The sequence below is a fragment of the Solea solea genome, chromosome 10 (genome assembly GCF_958295425.1).
Source record: "Solea solea chromosome 10, fSolSol10.1, whole genome shotgun sequence".
In the NCBI taxonomy this organism is placed as follows: domain Eukaryota; kingdom Metazoa; phylum Chordata; class Actinopteri; order Pleuronectiformes; family Soleidae; genus Solea; species Solea solea.
Window position 1 is genome coordinate 18859751 of NC_081143.1, and position 20612 is coordinate 18880362.

At 40.5% G+C, this 20612-nt stretch overlaps 2 protein-coding genes across 2 annotated transcripts in view; one reads left to right on the forward strand and one right to left on the reverse strand.

Moving 5' to 3' along the window:
* Positions 1-5930: 5930 nt before the first annotated feature.
* On the forward strand, positions 5931-14882 carry LOC131467532 (voltage-dependent calcium channel gamma-1 subunit-like). Its single transcript, XM_058641498.1, has 4 exons — positions 5931-6550; positions 11477-11551; positions 13601-13747; positions 13827-14882. The coding sequence occupies exons 1-4, from the start codon at positions 6313-6315 to the stop codon at positions 14057-14059; spliced, it is 693 nt and encodes a 230-aa protein (XP_058497481.1). The 5' UTR covers positions 5931-6312; the 3' UTR covers positions 14060-14882.
* A 1244-nt stretch (positions 14883-16126) lies between these two features.
* The window catches only part of helz (helicase with zinc finger), a 39465-nt gene continuing 34979 nt past the window's right edge, over positions 16127-20612 (reverse strand). The window contains exon 33 of the mRNA XM_058641497.1: positions 16127-20417. Coding sequence (XP_058497480.1) covers positions 20032-20417 — 386 coding nt within the window. The 3' untranslated portion in view covers positions 16127-20031. The remainder of the gene's footprint in view (positions 20418-20612) is intronic.

Sequence of the window (20612 nt, forward strand, 5' to 3'; positions counted from 1 at the left end):
TCTCCAAACAAGAGCTGGAGCAAAGAGGACGTTGAATGTGTTTGGAGGGTTAGCTGAAGTTCAAATGGCTCACTCTTCAAATAGAACACGGTTGACTGGTTTCTATTAGATCCATCATTTGTTTCCCGGTTGAGTATTCTCAGTGGCAGTAGTTTAGTAATAGCTTAATGTGGTTGTTGGTTTGTGAAGCTGTCACAACACATTGCCACGCACATTGAATCATACCGAACAATAAGAGGGAGTGGAGTCACGGCAGAGTCACTGCTCTTTCAAGTCACTGTCGGGGAGAAGAGGCTGCTTTGAATTAGACATATTTTTATTCTGCATGTGTGTGGTGTACTTTTGTTATACCACTTTGGTCTGATGACCTTGTTTTCCCCCGTTGCAGTCCAAGAGTTGGCCACTTTCCTCCATCTATCACCAAGACCCTGTGATTTTGAAATGCCACAGACCGTTAGCGATATTTTCCTCCACAACAAAGCCCTTATCCTCCCTCCTGCCCCCCTGTTGTGCCCTGGTGAAATATCTCCTCATGTAATTGGAAGGAAAATGGCACGGCCGCCTTTCCATACATTCACAACTATAGCAAATGTGCTTTTTATGAAATAAATAATTTCATGTACTTTGCTATGTTTATCCTAAATGTGATGCTCTTAAAGAAATGACAAAACGTAAGCCATAACAAAACATTTACAGCCAAAAAATTGTTCACTATTTCTGAGCTATACTGTAATTGTAATGCCTTGACAATATTTTAGCTGTGGCTTGAAATCAAGTCTGCTGAAGAGATATTTTACCTCAGCTTTAATCTAGCCCACCTTTGCTAATGTGAATGACACTGGTATTATCACATCTTACATCATTCACTTATACAAGAGACTCATTGCTTCATCATCTGTAATATTAGTTGAAAAAGGATGTGAGGTTACAGAATGGGTGTGAAAGCCGGATGCTATTTCCTCCCGGAGAGATCATGTCTCCACAGGCCGCCTTTCTCCTCCCAAGTTCTTAAAAAAAAAAAAATGAAATGGCTGACATTTCTCCCAGTGGGGGTCTTGATTCCTCGCTCCCTGTTGATATTGGTGCCATAGACTGTTGATCCAGGAACCACAGGCATCCATTAGGATGGCAGCTGTCTCTGTACCGAGACTGGATTTAGCCGGCAGCAGTTACAGATGAGAAAACACAAGAGATCTTTGTGGTGTTGAGCACATCCAGTCGTGTTTCCCATGAGTGGAGAAAGAGTAAGACAGTGCATATAACATCACATGATGCCTAATCAACTGCATTTCTTCTCGAAGAAAAATCAACATTTTTGAAAATATAAAGGCAAACGCAACTGTAAACATTCTAGGCTAAGGAGATAAATGAAATGAAATACTAGAGAGAAATATAAGGTCTATTGAGTTCAGAAATGTGTTGTTATTAACTAATGTATCCTACACTCAACTCCGCCCTCCACTGTCCATTTGTCAGATAATTACTACTCAACTCAACTGAAATAGCATCATTATAATAGAGACAAGCAACCATCCACTCTCACACTCACACCTACAGTCAATTTACGTAATCCCCATATTGCATGTTTTTGGGCTGGGGGAGGAAACCGGAGAACCCGGAGACTCACTAACGTCAGGTCGCCTTGCTGCAAAGGACCGATTGTTTTATTTCTTTAAATTCAGGTCAACATAATAAGAACAATTCAAATCATCCTCCTCCTTGCCATGTTTCCACTGTAACACAGGCTGATTCATTCTGCTCGTCAGTGCACGATTCCATGTTCTTGCACACATTATTCCCGTATGGGTCTGCATGCAGTACAAAGCTCCAGTATCAACACCTCTCCACTTTACAAACACACAACAAAAATGAGGTCATCTGGAACCGCAGATGACCATACCATGATACAAATGAACCTTTCCAATTTCGCCTTCGATTGTCGCATCAAGGTCTCATCCCTGCAGTTGAGAAACAGCCATGATAAGCTGTAATCAATGTCGCCATGTGTCCTCTGTGATTACAGTCAATAAGCTTAGTGGCTCAGGCTCTGTCCACACATTCATCCACAGGATGAGGTTATTTCCCTGGGAAGATATTTGACGAGCCTGAGCCGTTCCCCGAGGATTCAGACCTACACTTACAACACCAGAGGGGCTGCAACAAAGGTCAAAGGTTGCAGCCAATGTCCGTGTGATCGTGGGTTGCTGCTCTTGCGGAAGTCGTAAAGGTGAGTTGGGAGAATGTAAACCGTCCAGGCTAAAATACACACGTGTGCACTGCCTCCATAAACCACAGCACACATGCATTTTTATTAGTTTTCTAACGACCCTGCATGACTGCACACAAAACTAACCTAAATTGTTACTTGATAGTCATTTAATGGTCTCATAATTAATTTTTTCATAAAATTTTACAACATTTTCCTCTCTCATTTGAAGTTTGTTTTTTTTTAACCATAAAAAGATTTATTTGCGGTTTTAAAAACTATGTCAAACCATTTCCACCATTTCTTTAACTTCACTGCAATGTGTGTAATCAAATGAACGACGCCCATTAATGGTAAAAGTCAAACAATAGCCAATAAATTATTGACTAAAATAGAATGGATCTCCAAAGGCTGAAATTGTTCATCAGAATAACAGTAATGAAATATAATAGACTTATATGTACTGCAAACATAAAATCTTATATAAATCTTATTATTTTTGAAGATCATAGTTATACTTATAATAGTTAAAATATTTAAATCTACAAAAATCAATTATTCCATTTCTTTAGGTTAAGAAAATACTTTTATGTTAATTTACATAGAAACCCATCCATTTTGTTTAATAGATGATTAAATGTCATTAAACAGGGAAACACAGCAACCATGACTGATAGATTTAAGGCCTAAAAATTCAACACATGAAGACGCGTGCTGACACGATACGTCCTGCCTCATTGAACATCACCTTTAAAACACAGATACAAGAATACTCTGTACTGCGGAGCATTTCAAAGATTTGACCCGCGGCACCTAAACAGGCTGGTATGAAGTTGTAAAGATATTTTCACCGAACAGGGGCGACAAAGTCAAGGCAAAGGTGTTTCACATATGTAACCTATTGCCCCAAAATACTTCAGTGGGAATGGGATTCATTCCAGCCCAGTCCCAGCCTAACACTACACAAGAGGCAGGACACACCCAGGGACAATATTAGGATGCAAGTACCAAATTGAGTCAGCAAACATGCATGTGAGGTGAGGAGAGCAATGTAATCTGACAGTCATGCTGATTTACAGAATGACCCTTTCCTTCTAGAGGCGCAAACCTCAAAGCCGCTGACTTAGATTGTTAGACTTAGATTTTCCTAGGACAGAGAAAGAACAACAGATACTGCGACGTACAGCATGGGAGTGATACTCCAACATCACTATTATTATCCATATCGTCAGTAAGTCATATTCATATTCGTATCCAGTTACGGACGTGCATGACATAATTTTGGATACATATGGGTGTTAGCTATGTGCTGTGGAGCTTTATTTTCAAGCCAGAGCTCTTCTGATGCTATATTTGAGAGCGTAAAATAGCAAGTGATATGAAATCATTGTTCTTATAGGAGTGATGGCCTCCACTACATAAAAAAAAAAGAGGATTTTAAAAGAAAAATTATAAAGTAAGAAAAAATGAATTAGAAATGTTTTTATGAGGATTTGATTGAGGAGCTGAAATGAGAAACCACTCCAGTGCCTTCTAGGACACGAGTTTGTGTGGGAGTGGGTGGTGACTGAGCGATCCCCCAGATGGCGTCTACATTTATATACACGCTATCGTGTCGTGTGAGTGCAGGTTCGCAGTCACCTCTCAAGTTCTACTTTTGTTGCTGTGGAGACTTTTTGACTTTCACTGGCACCTGTGCTCACACCAAAGGGAAGTGGGTCACAATTCCTACAGCAAGACTCGAACGAGGCCAAGGCTTACAAAAAGATAAACAGAGCCATGCCAAGGTGATTTATTTTAGGAGAATTATAAAAAGGATATTAGCACAATCGGAGGTACATTTCTCATTTTATCCTCCGTCTATTTTACACCATTTTGCAGGGGTGGGGGAATCACGTATAAAAGAGTATTCACTCATAATGCTTGAATAATGAGTTATTTTTCAGATTAAAAGATAAATATCACAGCACAAATTGGTCCATATAACTTATATATACATATATATATATATATATGTATATATATACGGTTCAGTCAGTTTACTAGCAAAGGTCAGGTTACCTGAAATACAGTGTGAAGAAAACACAGGCAAACAAATCCTCAACAGGTCAAAGTCTCAACAGGTCCGACAGAACAGGAATGCTCAGGTGAACGCTGGACCATCTGACAAAGAACTGTGGAAAAGAGGTGCTTCATAGTGTCTAATGAGGACCAGGTGAGGATGATTGCAAAACTCAGGATCAAGACAGGGTCTGAAAAGACAATAGAATGAATAAACCAATCAACAAGCTGAAAGGTGATTTTACAAATTATGAGAACTTGTGGCAGGAAACTGCACATAAAAATAGAAAATGAAAGAATCAATAAAACCAATAAAGAATAAGAACAATCAGGGTTTGGTGTGTATGCCTTAAAATTCAAGAATAAAACCTCAAGTCTTGTCAATGCATTGTATGTAAAAGTAGATGCAGTCTCTGGGTCTGGAAAGTCAGATCATTGCTGAAGAGCCTAAAACCTGTGTTAACAGGAATGACCACCAGGAATGACTGCATTGGTTGCAATCAGAAGTCAGTTTGAATATAAATGGTAAATGGTTTGTATTTATATAGCACTTTTCTAGTCTTGATGACCACTCAAGGCTGTAGCTGACACTACAGTTTTGCCATTCACTCACATTTTCATACAGTGCATCTATGCGCAACACATTTTCTATCCCACGTCTTTCATACCCAAACACACGCTGCTGTGGATTAAGGGGTTAAGTGTGTTGCCCAAGGAGATAACGGCATGTGGACTAGCAGAGCCAGGAATCCACAACCTTCCAGTTGAAATTGAAATGGCAGATAATAAACCTGAGGATGGCGTCACAATGGGTTACCACAGCCAATTCCAAACCATCATCAAGTGAAGTTGTCTTTTTCTCTATGAAATATAGCTCAATGCAACATGTAATGTGAAAGTGAGTACTTCAAACTAAATCACAGAGCTTTCTAAACAGCAAACAGAGAAAATTCACATTATATCTCTTTGTATGAGAGTACCTCCATACCTTCCACATTGAACGCCTGCAGACAGTCCCTACACATGGCCACAGTACCACACATTAACATGACATTGGACATTAACAATGAAACCACACTGCATATGGCTCTAAACATCCACTTCTGCTCATGTCTGACTTGTCAAATGTTAAATGCACAGCAAAGACTCTTCCTGTATAGAGAGACATGAATGCCCTTCATCGTTTCACCTTTTAAGACTTTCGTGAGAGGTTCAAGCACAAATACTAAAGACAGATATTGAGATTGAACATTTTAGACACAGTGTTTAGAGAGCATCGTGACATAAATAAATAAAGCAGAGTTGTTTAATTGGAGAAACTCCTCTCTTCTCTGACAGCTGGAGCCTTGCCGCTGCTCTTTATAAACAGGTCCACTTTCCCTTTATAAATAGTTTACAGGGACAAGGCATGAGTGTGAGCACAGCCGCTGTAGATGGATGGAAAACGCGGCGTATGGAAAAGTAATCTTACAATGCTTCATGCTTCAGCTTGTGTGTAAATATGGATCACAGGAGGCTGCGAGTTCACTTGTTTTAGCAAGTTACACATTTCCACCCACTGGGAGTGTAACAGGATAAGCAGTCAGCCTGACAACTTGACTCATCTGTCACATTTATAGTACCCAACTGCCCCACCCAGCCCCAAGCAAAACACTTACCAACACATGCAGGAGTCTCCAAGCCCACCACAGCAGACAGTTGATTTGGTCATCAACTTTCCTGATCTACTTCAACAGCTGAAAGTCTAAACTTGTAGCCACTCATAGTGAGTGGGGAAACCGGGACTTGAAAGTAGGACAGGAGCAGTCTGGCCCCCTTTCCTTTCGAACCAGAGGCACAGACTCGTGACAAGTGAAGACACGGCACCGGTCTTAGGGAAAGGAGAGGAGATTTTTCTGGGACAATTGCTGCAGTCATTGAGGAGCGAAGCCCCTGGGACACAGACCCGTGTGTCCACATTGCAGAAAATCCATTTATAACGAGTTATTTTCTTTTGAAATTAAGGAGGAACATTCACTGAACAGAAATAATCACCACCTGAAAACATGCACAAGAGCACCAAGATAAAGATTGCCATCTTTGTGCTGCTGGTGGGCATGGCTTGCACATTCACAGCCGTGGTAACGGACCACTGGGCAGTGTTGAGCCCACGGGTGGACAAAGTCAATGAGACCTGCGAGGCAGCTCACTTTGGCCTGTGGCGACTGTGCAAGAAGCAGATTTTCATGGGCGTGGATAACTTTGTGGAGGGACGAGGCTGCGGACCCATGAGTCGGGCTGAAGGTAAGAGGAAATCTGAGCAGAATCCTCCTGTTTTTTCTTTCTGGATCAAAATGTGTTGTCGTGTAATGCATGAATATTGTTGCCCTGAGACTATGAGGTGCCCTGTTGCAATCCATCCCAGTGCTCATGTGTTAGGAGGCTACTAAGAATAGAAGTCGGGATGAAATCACCATTAGCAAGTCATATGACATTTTAAACTCCCTCCCACTGTGAAACAAAAGAATGATCTTGCTTACGTGTGTGTGTGTGTGTGTGTGTGTGTGTCCTTTCAAAATCCTATTGAAACCAAAGGTAACGACACCGGAGCTCTGCATCGTTAGACCCAGGGAGCACACTTAAAACTGTGGTGTGTAACTTTTCAATATACTGTATATGTACATATATATATTTATAAAGTCCGTTAGATACACACGACTGTCAAATAAATTCAAACAATGCTGATCAAGTCAATGAGCTCCACACAACGCAAGTATAACAGTGTTTGTATCTCGTGTCGCCCGACGACATTCTCACACTGCAAACAGGAAGTGATTTATTTTACGACAAGACGGACGGAGGCAACAGTAACATTGTATTGTCCTGTCTTTTCTGATATTTTTAAGACTTTTGCTGTACGTTTTCATGGTTGGATGTATTGTTCTGTGTCTATATGAATCCAGTTTGAGCTATAGGATGTTTGAATTTCCCCAAGGGGATGAATAAAGTTTATCTAATCTAATATAATCTAACAGGTTGGTGTATCCCTGAAACAAAAGGTTTGTATAATACTGAAAACCTGCAGTTTGACGGGATAAATGCCTCTTGTTCCTGCCCAACCCTGGGCTACTGCTGTATACATACAAACTCTCCCTCAATCAGGTCTGATAGTATATATAAACATTTAAAGCGCAGGGTTTTTATTTAAATTGTCAGTGGTATTAAAATACTCGAAAACTGTCCTCAGTCATTTTGGTCGATAGTCCTCTCTGCTCCTTCTTTAGACAAACAACAGGATGTCGGTGGAAGCAACAGCTTCCATGACCAGACCTCTGAGGCGACGCCCCAACACGTCCATGAACTGTCACTCATAGATCGGCATGTGCTGCAGAGTCCCAACAAAGCAGGTGTCCACTGACCCAAACACAAAATCCCACATCAGCGGACTCTACCACTGTTTTTCTTTGAGAGAGGCCTGCAGAGAAGACAACTGGTGCTGCGCCTTAAAACACGGACACCTGTTTATGACCCACACAAGCAGCCTGTGAACTAACATGGACCATTTCACTGGTCCCAAAGATTCCTGATCGTTATCAAAGAATTAACTGAATGTAGTGAACTGACGTTTAACCAACTTTCAATGAACATGTGGCACATGAGCCATGAACAATTCAACATGTGAAAATAAAACACATTTAGCCTTAAACGGCACAGGCACGTGCCGAAGGAAATTAGAGTCTTTTCAGTCCACACAGTATTTATTATCAGTAAATAACAAGCAAATGCATCACCAGTCAGAAGCATACTATAGCTTCATTATAAAAGCAGTAGATAAAAAAGGTCTTTCTTTGACTCCATAAAAAGATACATATGATGAGATAATGAGTCAGTATTCATAGTAATTATAAGTGGAGTGGGTTACACATTTCTATCAGCACTTTTCTTTGCTGCTTAAGTGAATAATCTGAATATCTACTCCACGACAGCCAATAATAATAATGCTGCTTTAATGCGGTCAGGTCATAGGTAGTAGTATTTGTTTGTGTTGTATGATAAAAGACACTCTTAGTGCTGCTTGACTGTAACTGAAGAAAATGGATGTAAAGCAGTTACTGACAATGAAGAGATGAGTAGAATGAGAGATGATCAAGCCCAGTTGGCCTCAGACGTATGCATCTATACATGTTCCAAAAAAAAACAGGATTCCCTATAGATCAATATGATCTTTTTTATATATAAGATCATATTATAGTCTTCATTGATATAAATACATGTAGTAGATTGTTTCCCCAGGCCTAATAGCTGTATTTGGAGAGGAACATTATTGTTTATGATGATGCCAAATGTCTTAAAAGACGTCAACTTCTGATCCAGAGCAGGACTTCAGCAGTACGTGAGCAGGTCCTCCTCTCTGTGAGAGTCTGAGCTGGAAAATATGAGGCGACTTGTTAAGGTTGAGTGCAGATGCTGTATCAGGTTAGATGGTATCACCCCTGAGTTTTTCACATTGGTTTTCTGAGCTGCTGTAAACTGTTAATTGAGCGACTGCAGATATCCTCTCTCTTCAGCGATCAGGTTGCAAGGCTCGCCTCATGCTTAATTCTCAAAGACATCGCAAGCACTCTGAACTCGGTGCTCTGATGGCCAAATGTTGTCCAAACTGCTCAGCAAGCACTCGTTGTAGTTATAAATATAGGCCATGTAAATACTCAGCTGTCTCGGGTTGGACGCCGCGAGAGTTGGAGTGTTTACGACGCGGCCAGTGTCCCTCTGAGTGATGGGGCCGTCTGGAAGAGTTAGGCATAGCTCTGAGGGCCTGCTGTCCCGCAGAACTGTTCCCACGAGACCCTCCTGCAGCCTCCCATTTCTGTGCGACTCATGTAGCTGCTCAAATTGCAAAATGCTGGGGAGGGGCTGTGTGGTCCAAAACGCAAGTGGAACCATTGGTATTTTGTCCTTAGGAACTCAGGTGATATAGTGCCCCTGAGATAGGCTTCTTATAAGGGGGCTGAGGCATGTCCAGTGATGTCTTTAACACTCACTTATATAGGAATGTGTGAATATGTGTAATATGACTCCAGCCAGGATTATTTATATGGAGCCTGATAATTATGGTATGAGTTCCTAAATGTACGAAGCTCAACTGATATCAGAATCAAAAACATAGAGAACAATGGTCGTTGATGCGACAACACAGACACTGCTAATCCAGTGTAGTCACCTGATATTTGGAAAGTTGACGGACAAGAGGCTTCACAGAGCTCAGGCTTGTCAACACAGCCAGGCAGAGAAAGGACCATCACTAAAGTGTGTCTGTATCTGTATGTGTGTGTGTGTGTGTGCGTGCGTGTGTGTGGTCCTTAATTAATGCCCGACGGCTTGTACTCACCTCTTTGTCGAAGCTTCTCCATATGGAGCGATGAGACAACACTAACAGTCACGTGTGGGAATAAACCCACTTGATACAGACAATGAGCACCGTGAGCACACACTTGGCTCCCAATAAATACTAATCGGCTCCACTTAAGCCAAATAAGAAATGTAATCTCATTTAGACAACACGTCTATGGTGTTGAAAGAGTTGCATTGCTTCTCATTGCAGGATAACACAGAGGTGGATAAGCATTCCTATAACAGTATGAATATTCAGCAGTTTGGAGGGAAATGAATGAGGCTCAAAGATATTTTTCCACCTCCTCAGTTTTGCTCAGGAGTTGATGAGCCTCTAACATCCTCATCTGTGCCTTCCACAGTGAAAGACAGTGGAGCTTGTTGCTTAGTAACAGCCCTTTTGTTTTTCTCTTTCTTTTTTTGATGACCAGTCCCTGTCCTCATTCATAAAAACATGTTTTTTTTGTTTTTTTACTGTATGTGGGTCCACACAGTGCAGCACGCAGCAATTAAAAGCTTGATCTTTGAACACTGACTTCATTTCTCCCATTTCTCTCATTGTTTCATATAATTACCCCGTGTCATTTCATTTAATGGCCGCCCTGACATCCCTTCGGCTTATTTCCAGGCTTTCTGGGGCAAAATGATTTATCCCTCCCATCATGCGTCATCGAGCTCTTACCGTGATACGATACCATGCACTACAGCATATTATGAAAGCATGTCATTCATGTCCCACGGTGAGACGTCATAGCAGAACCAGGATCACTGACATGTACCTGACTTTGTGTGAGAGGAAGGGACTTGGAGGTCTGGTGTTACATACATGAATCCTCCTGCTTATACATATCATATCATACATATCATCCAAACCTACATAATAAGCCTAGCCCAGTGTTAGCCTGTCTATTTCAACAATATAGAGTTTAAGCACATTTGGACACCAAGCACTATACCCAGGGAAGACAAATGACACGACACTGAGCTGGATTCAACTGTTGCTAAACTTGGCGAAGCATCAAAGAGTTTAACTCCAACCACCATTTGATAACACACATTAAGCAGTCTGACTTCATCTGCTCAAATCCCTGAGGTTTTACACCTCGTTCAGCCAGTAAAAATTGAGTGTGACGTCTGCTGCAACAGTTTCTTTGTCTCTCTGACAGCTAAACGAGCAAATGCAGAGCAGGAATCCGCACGACATCACGTAAGTGGTTTAATGGTAACAGATAACACTTTATGAGTCTCACAAAGTGGACATTTGATGATATTTCTATCCCAAGGGTGTCGATCTGTGAGACGCTTTTGGAAAAACATCGAGAGGTAGATGTGATGCTGTGTGAAGTGCGCCATTAAAGCACCATATTAACATGTGAACCACAGCAGGTGGAGCTCAAGCTCAGCCATTATAGTGCCCGGGCAGGCGCGCGTGTGTGGGGCAGACTTTCTGACACAGAGCAAAGACAAACATGTGGCCGTTACGTCTGATATGTTTTCTGTGAACTAACAAAACGAAATGGAAAACATAGATTCGGTGTAAAAGACAAGAGATTGGTGCTGAATGGTGAAGTGTTTAAGGCCAGAAATATCCCCCCCAAAAACGGAGCAAAAACAATGGTCAGTGTGTGACTTAGAATAATTGGGTGGGCTCATATATGACCGTCAGTGAATGATAATGCTGCTCCATGCCTGTTCAAAATGCATTTCCTGACATTTTAGTGACAGCAACTTTTACAAGGTGATCATAGGAAGTGTGTTTGCTTTTTGTGTAGCCTACAAAGAGGATTAAAAACATGATTTCATCTCGGCTTAACTTCTTTTCCTTTCTTTTTTCCACAGCGGGAAACTGCACTTACTTCGGGCACTTCACTCCAGGGCAGGAAAGTGAGATATTTGAATATAAAACACAAAAAGGTAGGTTTCTGAAAATGGGTGGGGGGGATTAATTATGAATGTGTTTTATATATATATATATATGTTCTTTGGAACGGCAGCACATCCCAGTCTGTGTAAAGTTCAACTTCAAAACAGCTTCATGCCAGTTTCCCAACTGACCTCACCTGCTGCTGCTGCTGCTGCTGCTGCTGCTGCTGCCCTCTGTGGACTCTGTGGAATTTCATTCATCTTTCACTTCAGACCGCAGCACAGTCGACGGCATCACAGCAGGCGCATTTGACCATCTGTCAATGACAAAACACACTGTTGAACCAATAAATAAAACACCAGAGAAGGCACAATATTAAAAAACTATCACTAAGAAAACTCCAGAACATTTGACCCGGAGTGGTCTTTTCGTTAGTTAGTTAAAAGTTGTCTTTCTAAGCTCTGACTCTGGGGACTGATATTTGAATTTGAGTGCATGCAGGCCATTAGGATTTTAGTTTCTTCACATCAAAGCGAGCCATCCAGTGAGTAAATCTGCAAACATACAAACAGGGTACGGTTTAGATGAATACGCAAAGAAATAAGGAAACTACAGATTGTTTCTCACATGGTGGACACCATTTGGGGGCAGAATTCTAGTGTGTGTGTGTGTGTGTGTGTGTGCTGCTGACACAAGAGCTGTGTTTCACTTACCATTACCTTAGGACCAGTGCAGGAGATGCTTTGTGCATACTGTACATACATTTACACGTCATTCCTTCCTCCTTGGCCTCAGTGACCCTGACAGAAGCACTTATGTCAGTTAACCCATTATTGTATAACAGGCCTTCCATGTAATGTGCGTCAGGGGGCAGAGCACATGTGGAGCACTGTCAGACCCAATTAATGAGGTGTAAATGTGAACAGACTCATACATGAAGTCTTACAGACACACACAAATCCCCCCCCCCTCACGCCCTATAGTTTATACGTTGTTGTTTTTTTTTGGTCCTCACAAAGATACACATACACAGCCAGTGCTGACAGCCAGCCCTTGAGGCACACACTCTATAGTTTACTGGAACGACTGCAGCGCTGGCCGAGGTTCCCCGCTGCGCTGTTCACTCTTGACTGAGCCATTTGGCTTTACCATAATGGTACGTAATGAGCATAGTAGATGTGTGTGTGTGTGTGTCACCACAGGCACACTCATCCATACACAGCAATGCTATCTGTCACTGGCCTCTGTGAGTTCACCATTAATAAGTAAATGAACACAAGTGTTTTAAAAACGGAATAGTCAAGGACACTTTACGACATTTTACATCAAATGACGCATGTCGCATAAACACTGCTGTGCCACTGCGGGACTGTCTGATTTCAACAGATGCCGGGGCTTGACGTCACATCACATCACATCACATCATCACATCATATCACATCATATCACATCCCATAAAGAAACTGGTGGTATCGTTTTGATGTTGATTCTGAATTTCAGACTGAGTTAGCCAACGAGCTTCACAGCGAGAGTGCTCATGATACGGTCTGTCGTCGACTGTCAGTAGAAGATGAAGGCTCTCTGCCCCAGAGGAGCGCCTCTCCCTGGGGCATGTTCACAGGCAAACAGGCGGCAGATCAAAGGCCTTACATCTTCTCTACCTCTCCGAAAAACAAGCCAGCTTCTGTTCCTGTCTCACAAATGCAGCTTATCTGTCGGCGCCAGGACCAAAGAAGAGTCAGATAGTGTATTTTTGAAGTGAAAGTAGGGTTAGGGTTAGACTAAGTCCTGGAAAAGATCAAAACCGATATAATAATGATTCTACTGTTGTCAAAGACAACAAAAAAAACTTGCTCTTCTTTGCCATAGATCTTCAGTGTTGTTCCGTTGCCCTGGGCAACGGCCCTTTAACAAATATATGTGGTAATCTGCTGCTGAAGACTGTTCCCAAATTTGTTTAAGTAGCTCAACGAGAGAGATTGAACACCCCATCCTTTAGGCCGGACCCGACACCAACGACTGCACAAATTTCCTCCAAAATCCAATGGTCTTTTGACATGGACCATGTAAATTACACACTGGGGTCTCTTTCATTTCAGAGTACAACATCTCCGCTGCTGCCATCTCCATCTTCTGTCTGGGCTTTATAATACTGGGGTGTCTCTGTTTGGTGGGATCGTGTACTGGTAAGGGCAAAGGAAGAGACTACCTCCTCAAACCTGCTGGCATGTTCTTTGCATTTGCAGGTGAGTCCACTTAAACACAGAATCTTACATGTAGTGTTTGGAAAAACCAGGTTTTTACACAACTCTCCTCCTTTCCCAGGTCTGTGCATGTTTGTCTCACTGGAGGTGATGCGTCAGTCAGTCAAGCGAATGATTGAGAGTGAGGACACAATCTGGATCGAATACTACTACTCCTGGTCCTTTGCTTGTGCGTGCTCTGGCTTTGTCATCCTCTTCCTCACTGGCATTGCCCTCCTGCTCCTATCCATGCCCCATATGCCCAGGAATCCATGGGAGACTTGCATGGATGCTGAGCCGGATCAAGTAGAGTGATGGCCACACAGACTTACTAACGCGGGAGCAGAGCGACTGTGCCTTTTTATGGCCGCCGTCAGAGTCTGGCTCTGGTGAGGATGGACAATAACCATGATGGAAAAATGTTACCTCCCAACACTTACACAGCAACCTGAATATTGTCCTTTGGTTGGAGTTTTAAATGTTTACTTTGTCCTGCATACCCACACGGAGCGTCATATACACAATTCCAATATTCGCCGCCTTCCTGCGTCTGATTCACGGTGGAGAACCAGCGCTCAGATGTGACTTGTGGCGTTAAACACATTGTATCACAGAGCTGGGCGAAATGGTACTACACCTGAAACGGCCCTTTGTGTTGCTCCCCTTTGCTCCTTATTCTTAACAACTTATTTTTTATCATCTGAAAAAACCAAAGATGTTTGACTGATTTCCGTGTTTTGTGTCCATAGTTAACGTTAACCCAAGTTTAATGTAAGTGCTGTTTTATGTTTGATATTTACATGATTTCTTTGTGTGTCAACAGCCGTGGAGTCATCTATCATAAGGAAGACAGAAGAAAATAGGTTTACTTAAATTCATTTAGTACCCAAATAGATAAATATCCAATTAAAATAGAACTTTGAGAGCAAAACAGTAGCACGGAGCAGGTGTGTGTGTATGTGGCAGGCTGAATGCTAAACACCCACAGTCACAGCACAGCACTGATGGTGCTGGAAAAGGTTCAGTTCCAGCTCGTGCACAGAGGCGGCCTTTTACTTCATGTTGATTACAAACATTTCTCTGTTCATTGTCACAGATTGTTGTGTGTACATATTACTGTGTATGAGTATGGATCAAATGTACAAAAAAAAAGACAACGCTTAAAAACCCACAAGGTCATCATCTGTAAACAACAAGCTGTGACCTAGAGACGCACCAACAATCACAAAGTGCCAGCTCAGCCTTTAAACCAGGGGTGTCAAACTCACTTTAGTTCAGGGGTCTCATACAACGCAATTTGATCTCAAGTGGGCCAGACCATAAAATAACCGATAAACAAGAAGATCTCCAAATGTGTCCCTTTTAATGAAGCATCTTTTTACAAAACGTAGTATGGGAAACCCGAAAGTTCTTAAGAAAAACAAGTGCTATTTACCATTTACACAACGTACAGATCACAGTGGCTCTGCACAACACATTTAGTCACATTATGAGCAGACTGTAATCATGATGTGAAATTTTAACAAATTCACTGCCGCATGTTTGACACCTCTGCTTTAAACAAACTTACGCCAATTGAGAAAAATAAATAAAATAAAGGAAAAGCAACAAAAATAAACATATTGACCCATTGTAAAATGTACAGTAACCCTAACCCGGCTTTGAATACTAACTGCCGTCAGTCATTTTGTCGTTTTGACTCACTTTTGCATGTAACTGTCTACAGAATGAATGGCCATGCTGGTAAGCTACAGCTTTAAAAATGTGGACCAGTGCTGCAAGGCAAAGCTCAAATCACTTAGGTCCAGCTGGGTTTGAGAAGCAGGACAACTTCTGCGACGCCTCAGCTACATGTGGTGTACGACATCACAACAAAGAACACAACGATATGAATTAAAAGAGAAACACTGCATCATTCTGGTTATTTGAAATACATTCTGGTCAAAATTGCAACACTTTTAGTAAACAAATTACAGAAGAAATCCCTGCTCCCTCCCCGTATGATGCTGTGGTTGTATTTAACCGTCACTCAATCGGACCAAATGATTTGACTTTGCCTTGCATCACCCAAAATAAGTGCTACTATGTATACATACTGTATATACCATGTATACATATGTATTATACACTGTGTATGTTAGTGAGCAATTTCGGAGTTGATGTATTTGACCCGTCTGTGTAAAGCTGTTGTGTTTAGAGAATGAATTGCACAGTTGAGCAGCTGTCGGCGAGAGCTGCAGTCGTCCATGCTAATTCACTGATTTATTTATAAACATGTCTTTTTTCTCAACTGTGACTTTGGTGATATTTTGACCGAAAAACAAAAACAAACATTTATAGTAAAAGTATAGTATTGGCAAACGCTGACGTGAGCTTACTGTATTCTTTGTTCCGAGTTTTTTTTGGCTTTTTTGGTTGCACTTAGCATGAAATCAAACAGAAATCTAAGTTAGCGTAGATTGTGTGTGTGAGGGTGTTTGTGATGAACATTAAAGGTTGATTCAGAAAACATCCGTCTCTCTTCTGACATCACTGTGTGCTCGACCTTCCTTTGCTTACGTTACAACAAAGTGAGGATGTTAGTGACAGAAGACGCTACTGAAGTCAATGCTTTAGGTCAAATTTAAACATAAAAAAATGACATGTAAAAACTATTGGCATTGGACCCATCGAAAGCAACCGTCCAAAAAAAAGGCGTCAAACTCAACACGTTTCAATAAAAACACTTTAATAGAGAAACAAATAATAAAAAAAGAGAAAATAAACCTTTTAAACACAGTCTAAATCTTTTATTATAACCACCACCAATTGAAATGAAGAAGAGTAAAACATATCTATTCATTACTTTGCACGAGGGAGGAGCCAATGGGACTGGGAGGCTGAGGGAACAGGTGTGCCATTAATTCACTGCAGCAAGTGAAGAACAGATGAGAGCAAACGGAAAATGGGAAAGAGATGTGGCGTTTATAAAAGGCTGAACACAGTGCTCTCTACTGGCTGGGCAAAAGGTTGCTCCCTTTCCATGTGACACACACACACACACACACACACACACACGAGGTGTTTGCGATCTTCAAAAAAGGAGAGAAAATGTCGACTTTAAAAACGGTGATACATAGTGCAATACCGGGAGGTGAAACGTTTGAAATAAAACTTCATTTTTGAAGAGTCGATTTACCCTTCATTTCTTTAACAAACTGTAAATAAAATGCATGTAAAATGTCTTTGGCTCAATCTCTTCTGCTTCAAAATAAATAAAAGTGTAGCTGACGAAGCGGTGAACTATTAGTATTGCACGACTTCAGAGATTAGCCAACGACTGCGGTTTGGAAAAATGGATTCCCCTAAACAAACAGAGATTTGGAAATTGAACACACACCAGGGAGCAACCTCAGCTCTAGGCCCTGCTTAATAACTGCAGAAAACAAAAAAAAGAAAAGAAAAAAGAACTTACATGACCAGTACATATTTGATTGACATGTTAGTAAAATATTATACGTTTTGTTGATAATGTCACAAGTTATCGTACACATCAAATAATATGCCAAAATTTGACTCTGTCTGTTGAACAAAAGCGTGTTTTTTTTTTTCCTTTTTGTTTTGTTTTTTGATTTTTTTTTTTAACCACAAATCAATACAAACTGATAAAAACAAAGATAAATCCAGCCAGGCTATTTGAACATGCAGGAAAGAAAATTTAAAAAGTCTTCACAATGAAAGAGAGAGAAAAAAAAAAATCCATGTTGATTGTTGTACAGCTGTCAAGTGGTCAGAAAAAGACAAATCCAGCAACAGGTAGTTAAAAACATGTCATGTACAGTGAATTAGTCATCTTTCAACAGCTGCAACATAAATTCTCCTCTTTGTCAAACCAGACACAGTTTAAAAAAAATGTTTTAAAAGTTGGGTTGTTGTCCATTTCTGTAATTATTTATTTCTCATGAATTTGCATAATTAAAAAGGGCATACCTCTTCTTTGAGCAGCTTCTACAAAATTGAGGCGCTCCCAAAGTTCTCGTTTGTAAATACCTAGAAAATGCATATTTACAAGTATGTGTTGTTCTCGGCTAAGTGATAGTAATAATAATAAAAAATAATAAACATAGAAAAATAAACAAATAAATCCAGAACTTGGAATTACAATGTGAAAACGTAAAATAAAACCAATGCGTGTAGAAATCTCTCTGCTAACTGTTCAGAACACATCTTACTAGTTAGCTGTGGGGTATACGCTTTTTTTTTTTTTTGCTTTTTTCCATTTTTAATTAATATTGAGTGACTACAATATGGGAGCCATGATGTTTTACAATCAGATTAACTTGCAAACAGGGCAGTGGAGTTTTCACAGTTAATGAACTACATGTAACAGAATTAAGCACTGGACGACTGTTTCCAGTGAAATTCATGTGTATTGAGATGCAAGAGAAAAATCTATGTGGCTAAAGCAGATTAAAAAGGCATGGCTGCCACTTTTTCACTGGGATTAAAGAGCGTGAGAGTCAATGTCGTTGTATCAATCAGATCTAACCAGTCTACAAACCGATGACTTAACCTTCTGAATGATCAGGAGCGACCTCAACAACATTTCCAATTCATCTTACAGTTTGTTTTTAATGCCCTGTGATTAGAAAATATCAAGAACAAGAATGTGCTTCTGACTTCATATTTTATAGGAAATGATCTACACATCTGTGAAACTGGGAGCAAAAAGGAACGTTCATATTAATCTGGGATTCAAAGATTGTCACACAGAGAAAATGGGAAAGGATACATGGGCAACTTTGAAAATGCATCTCACAAAGTAGGAAAATCTCTGATGTAAAACATCTGGGGAAACCAGTTTGTCCAACAGTTTGACCATTTCCAATAAAATAAAAGACAAAAAGAACTAACACCCAGAAAATTCTTTATATAAACATTTTCAAATTCCAGGGTATATATTATACAGTTAATATACGAGCTAAAATTCATTGTGTTTAAAAAGTGTTTGACTGGCAGTCTCGATCACACCCTCGCTTTCAACTTACCTAGACTCATGACGCGACTTTTTGACCTCATCACTCTCTCTTCACTTTCACGAACCACTGAGTACAGCAAACAAACACAAAACATAAACTTAATGAGACGAAAAGGAGAAGTTACTTAAAAAAAGAAAGCAAAAAAAAAGCAAAAAAAAACCTTGAAGACATTGTTGTCACCACATTTGACAAAAGATGAGAAACAACAGCCACAATATAATGACAGTCTCGAAAGAAATAAACTGAAACAAAGACAGATTTAAAATAAAATGACTGAGTGTCTGCCACAAGTGAAGCGGTATAATCAGGAGAGCTTGAGCTCACAGAGTGAAGTCTGCTGTTCTCTGGTTCTTAACGCAAACCAAAGCAGGAACAACAGGGCTGTGGCTATTCTGCCATTTTTAAACTGTATTTATTGTTGCTGATGAGGCATAGGTGAAAAGTAAAATATGCTCTCGGCATCCGTTTTATTTTTCTTCAGTAAATAAATCACATTAATCACTAAAAATTACTGAAGATGACCCTCAGGTCAAAGAAAGGGTTAAGGATCAGGAGCCAACAAAGAGAAAATGAATTCATAATGCAAATGCTCTAATGGTACAGGAATTTAAGGACATGCCTGTGGCATACAATTCAGTCTTTTAGTTTCTTTATATGTACAGATTACAGGAAAAAGTATCTACTTCTATACACTGCGTCAGTTGACCACTCAGCTTTTGTCCGTTACCACTATCAGACTACAGCAGTCTGAAAATCAAGATTTTAACAACCACTCAAAACTGAGGAATACAAAATTTTAAAACTTCAATGTACTTAATAAAAATAAAACAAACAACACCTTCAGTAAGGGGGAGGAAAAAACAGGTAGCTAAGTGGTCAACCAAGTCTCCTTTTTTAATTAAATTTTTTTAATAACTTTTTTTAGCATTACGTACATATACAAGTGTAGATAATATAAGTATATATTCATATATACATAATGAGTATGTATATATACCAGTAATGCATTCTTTATATATACTTATTTTCTTGACAGATATGTGAAATGGGAGAAAAGATGACTTACAAATAAAAAGTTAAAATGAAGCAAAATGCATTAAACAAACCTACTGATATAAACAATTTGTAAATGCACTTTGCACTATTGTTTTTTGTTGTTTTTTTAGTTTTTTGTTGTTTTTTTTGTTTTTTTTTAGAAAGTTTTGCTTTTTTTTTTTTTTTTTTTTTAATTACTTTATTTAATCACATATTACATGGGAGAGGTGACACTCATTTAAAGTAAGAGTAGTACCCATTGCTACCATTTGAACTTCCTATACTCAGCTCCTGAAGGAGAGAGAGAGGGTCGCTGTTCTTTTTGGCCTGTTCAGGGCGAACAGCTCGAGGCTTGGGTGGAGCACGGAGGGCACTCGCGTAGGACATGGTGGGTGGTTTGTTTAAATTTGCTGCGCCCGGGCCTGGCTCTGCAGGAGCCTGTGGAGGCGGCGGCTGTGGCGGCGGCGGCTGCTGCTGCTGCTGCTGCTGCTTGTTACTGGGCATGAGAGGAGGAAACTGTCCAAGGTGCTGAAGGGAGTTCAGGGAGTGTGGGTGCGTCTGCTGTGCTGCTGTGACCTCAGCCTTCACCTGCTCTTCCGTCTGACGAAGGGCCTTGGAAGCTGGACATGGAGAGGTGAGTCAAGAAGACAAGGGAGGCAAATTAAATTTGGAGTGAACATTTAAGTTGTAGATTTTACAGCCATGATTTCAAAGCTACAGTGCATCACTATTGGCCATTTTTATTCTGCCTCTGTTTGGTCTTTGGCATCTGTCAAGCAATACTATCAGACCGGACTGAGGGAGCATTTGTGTGT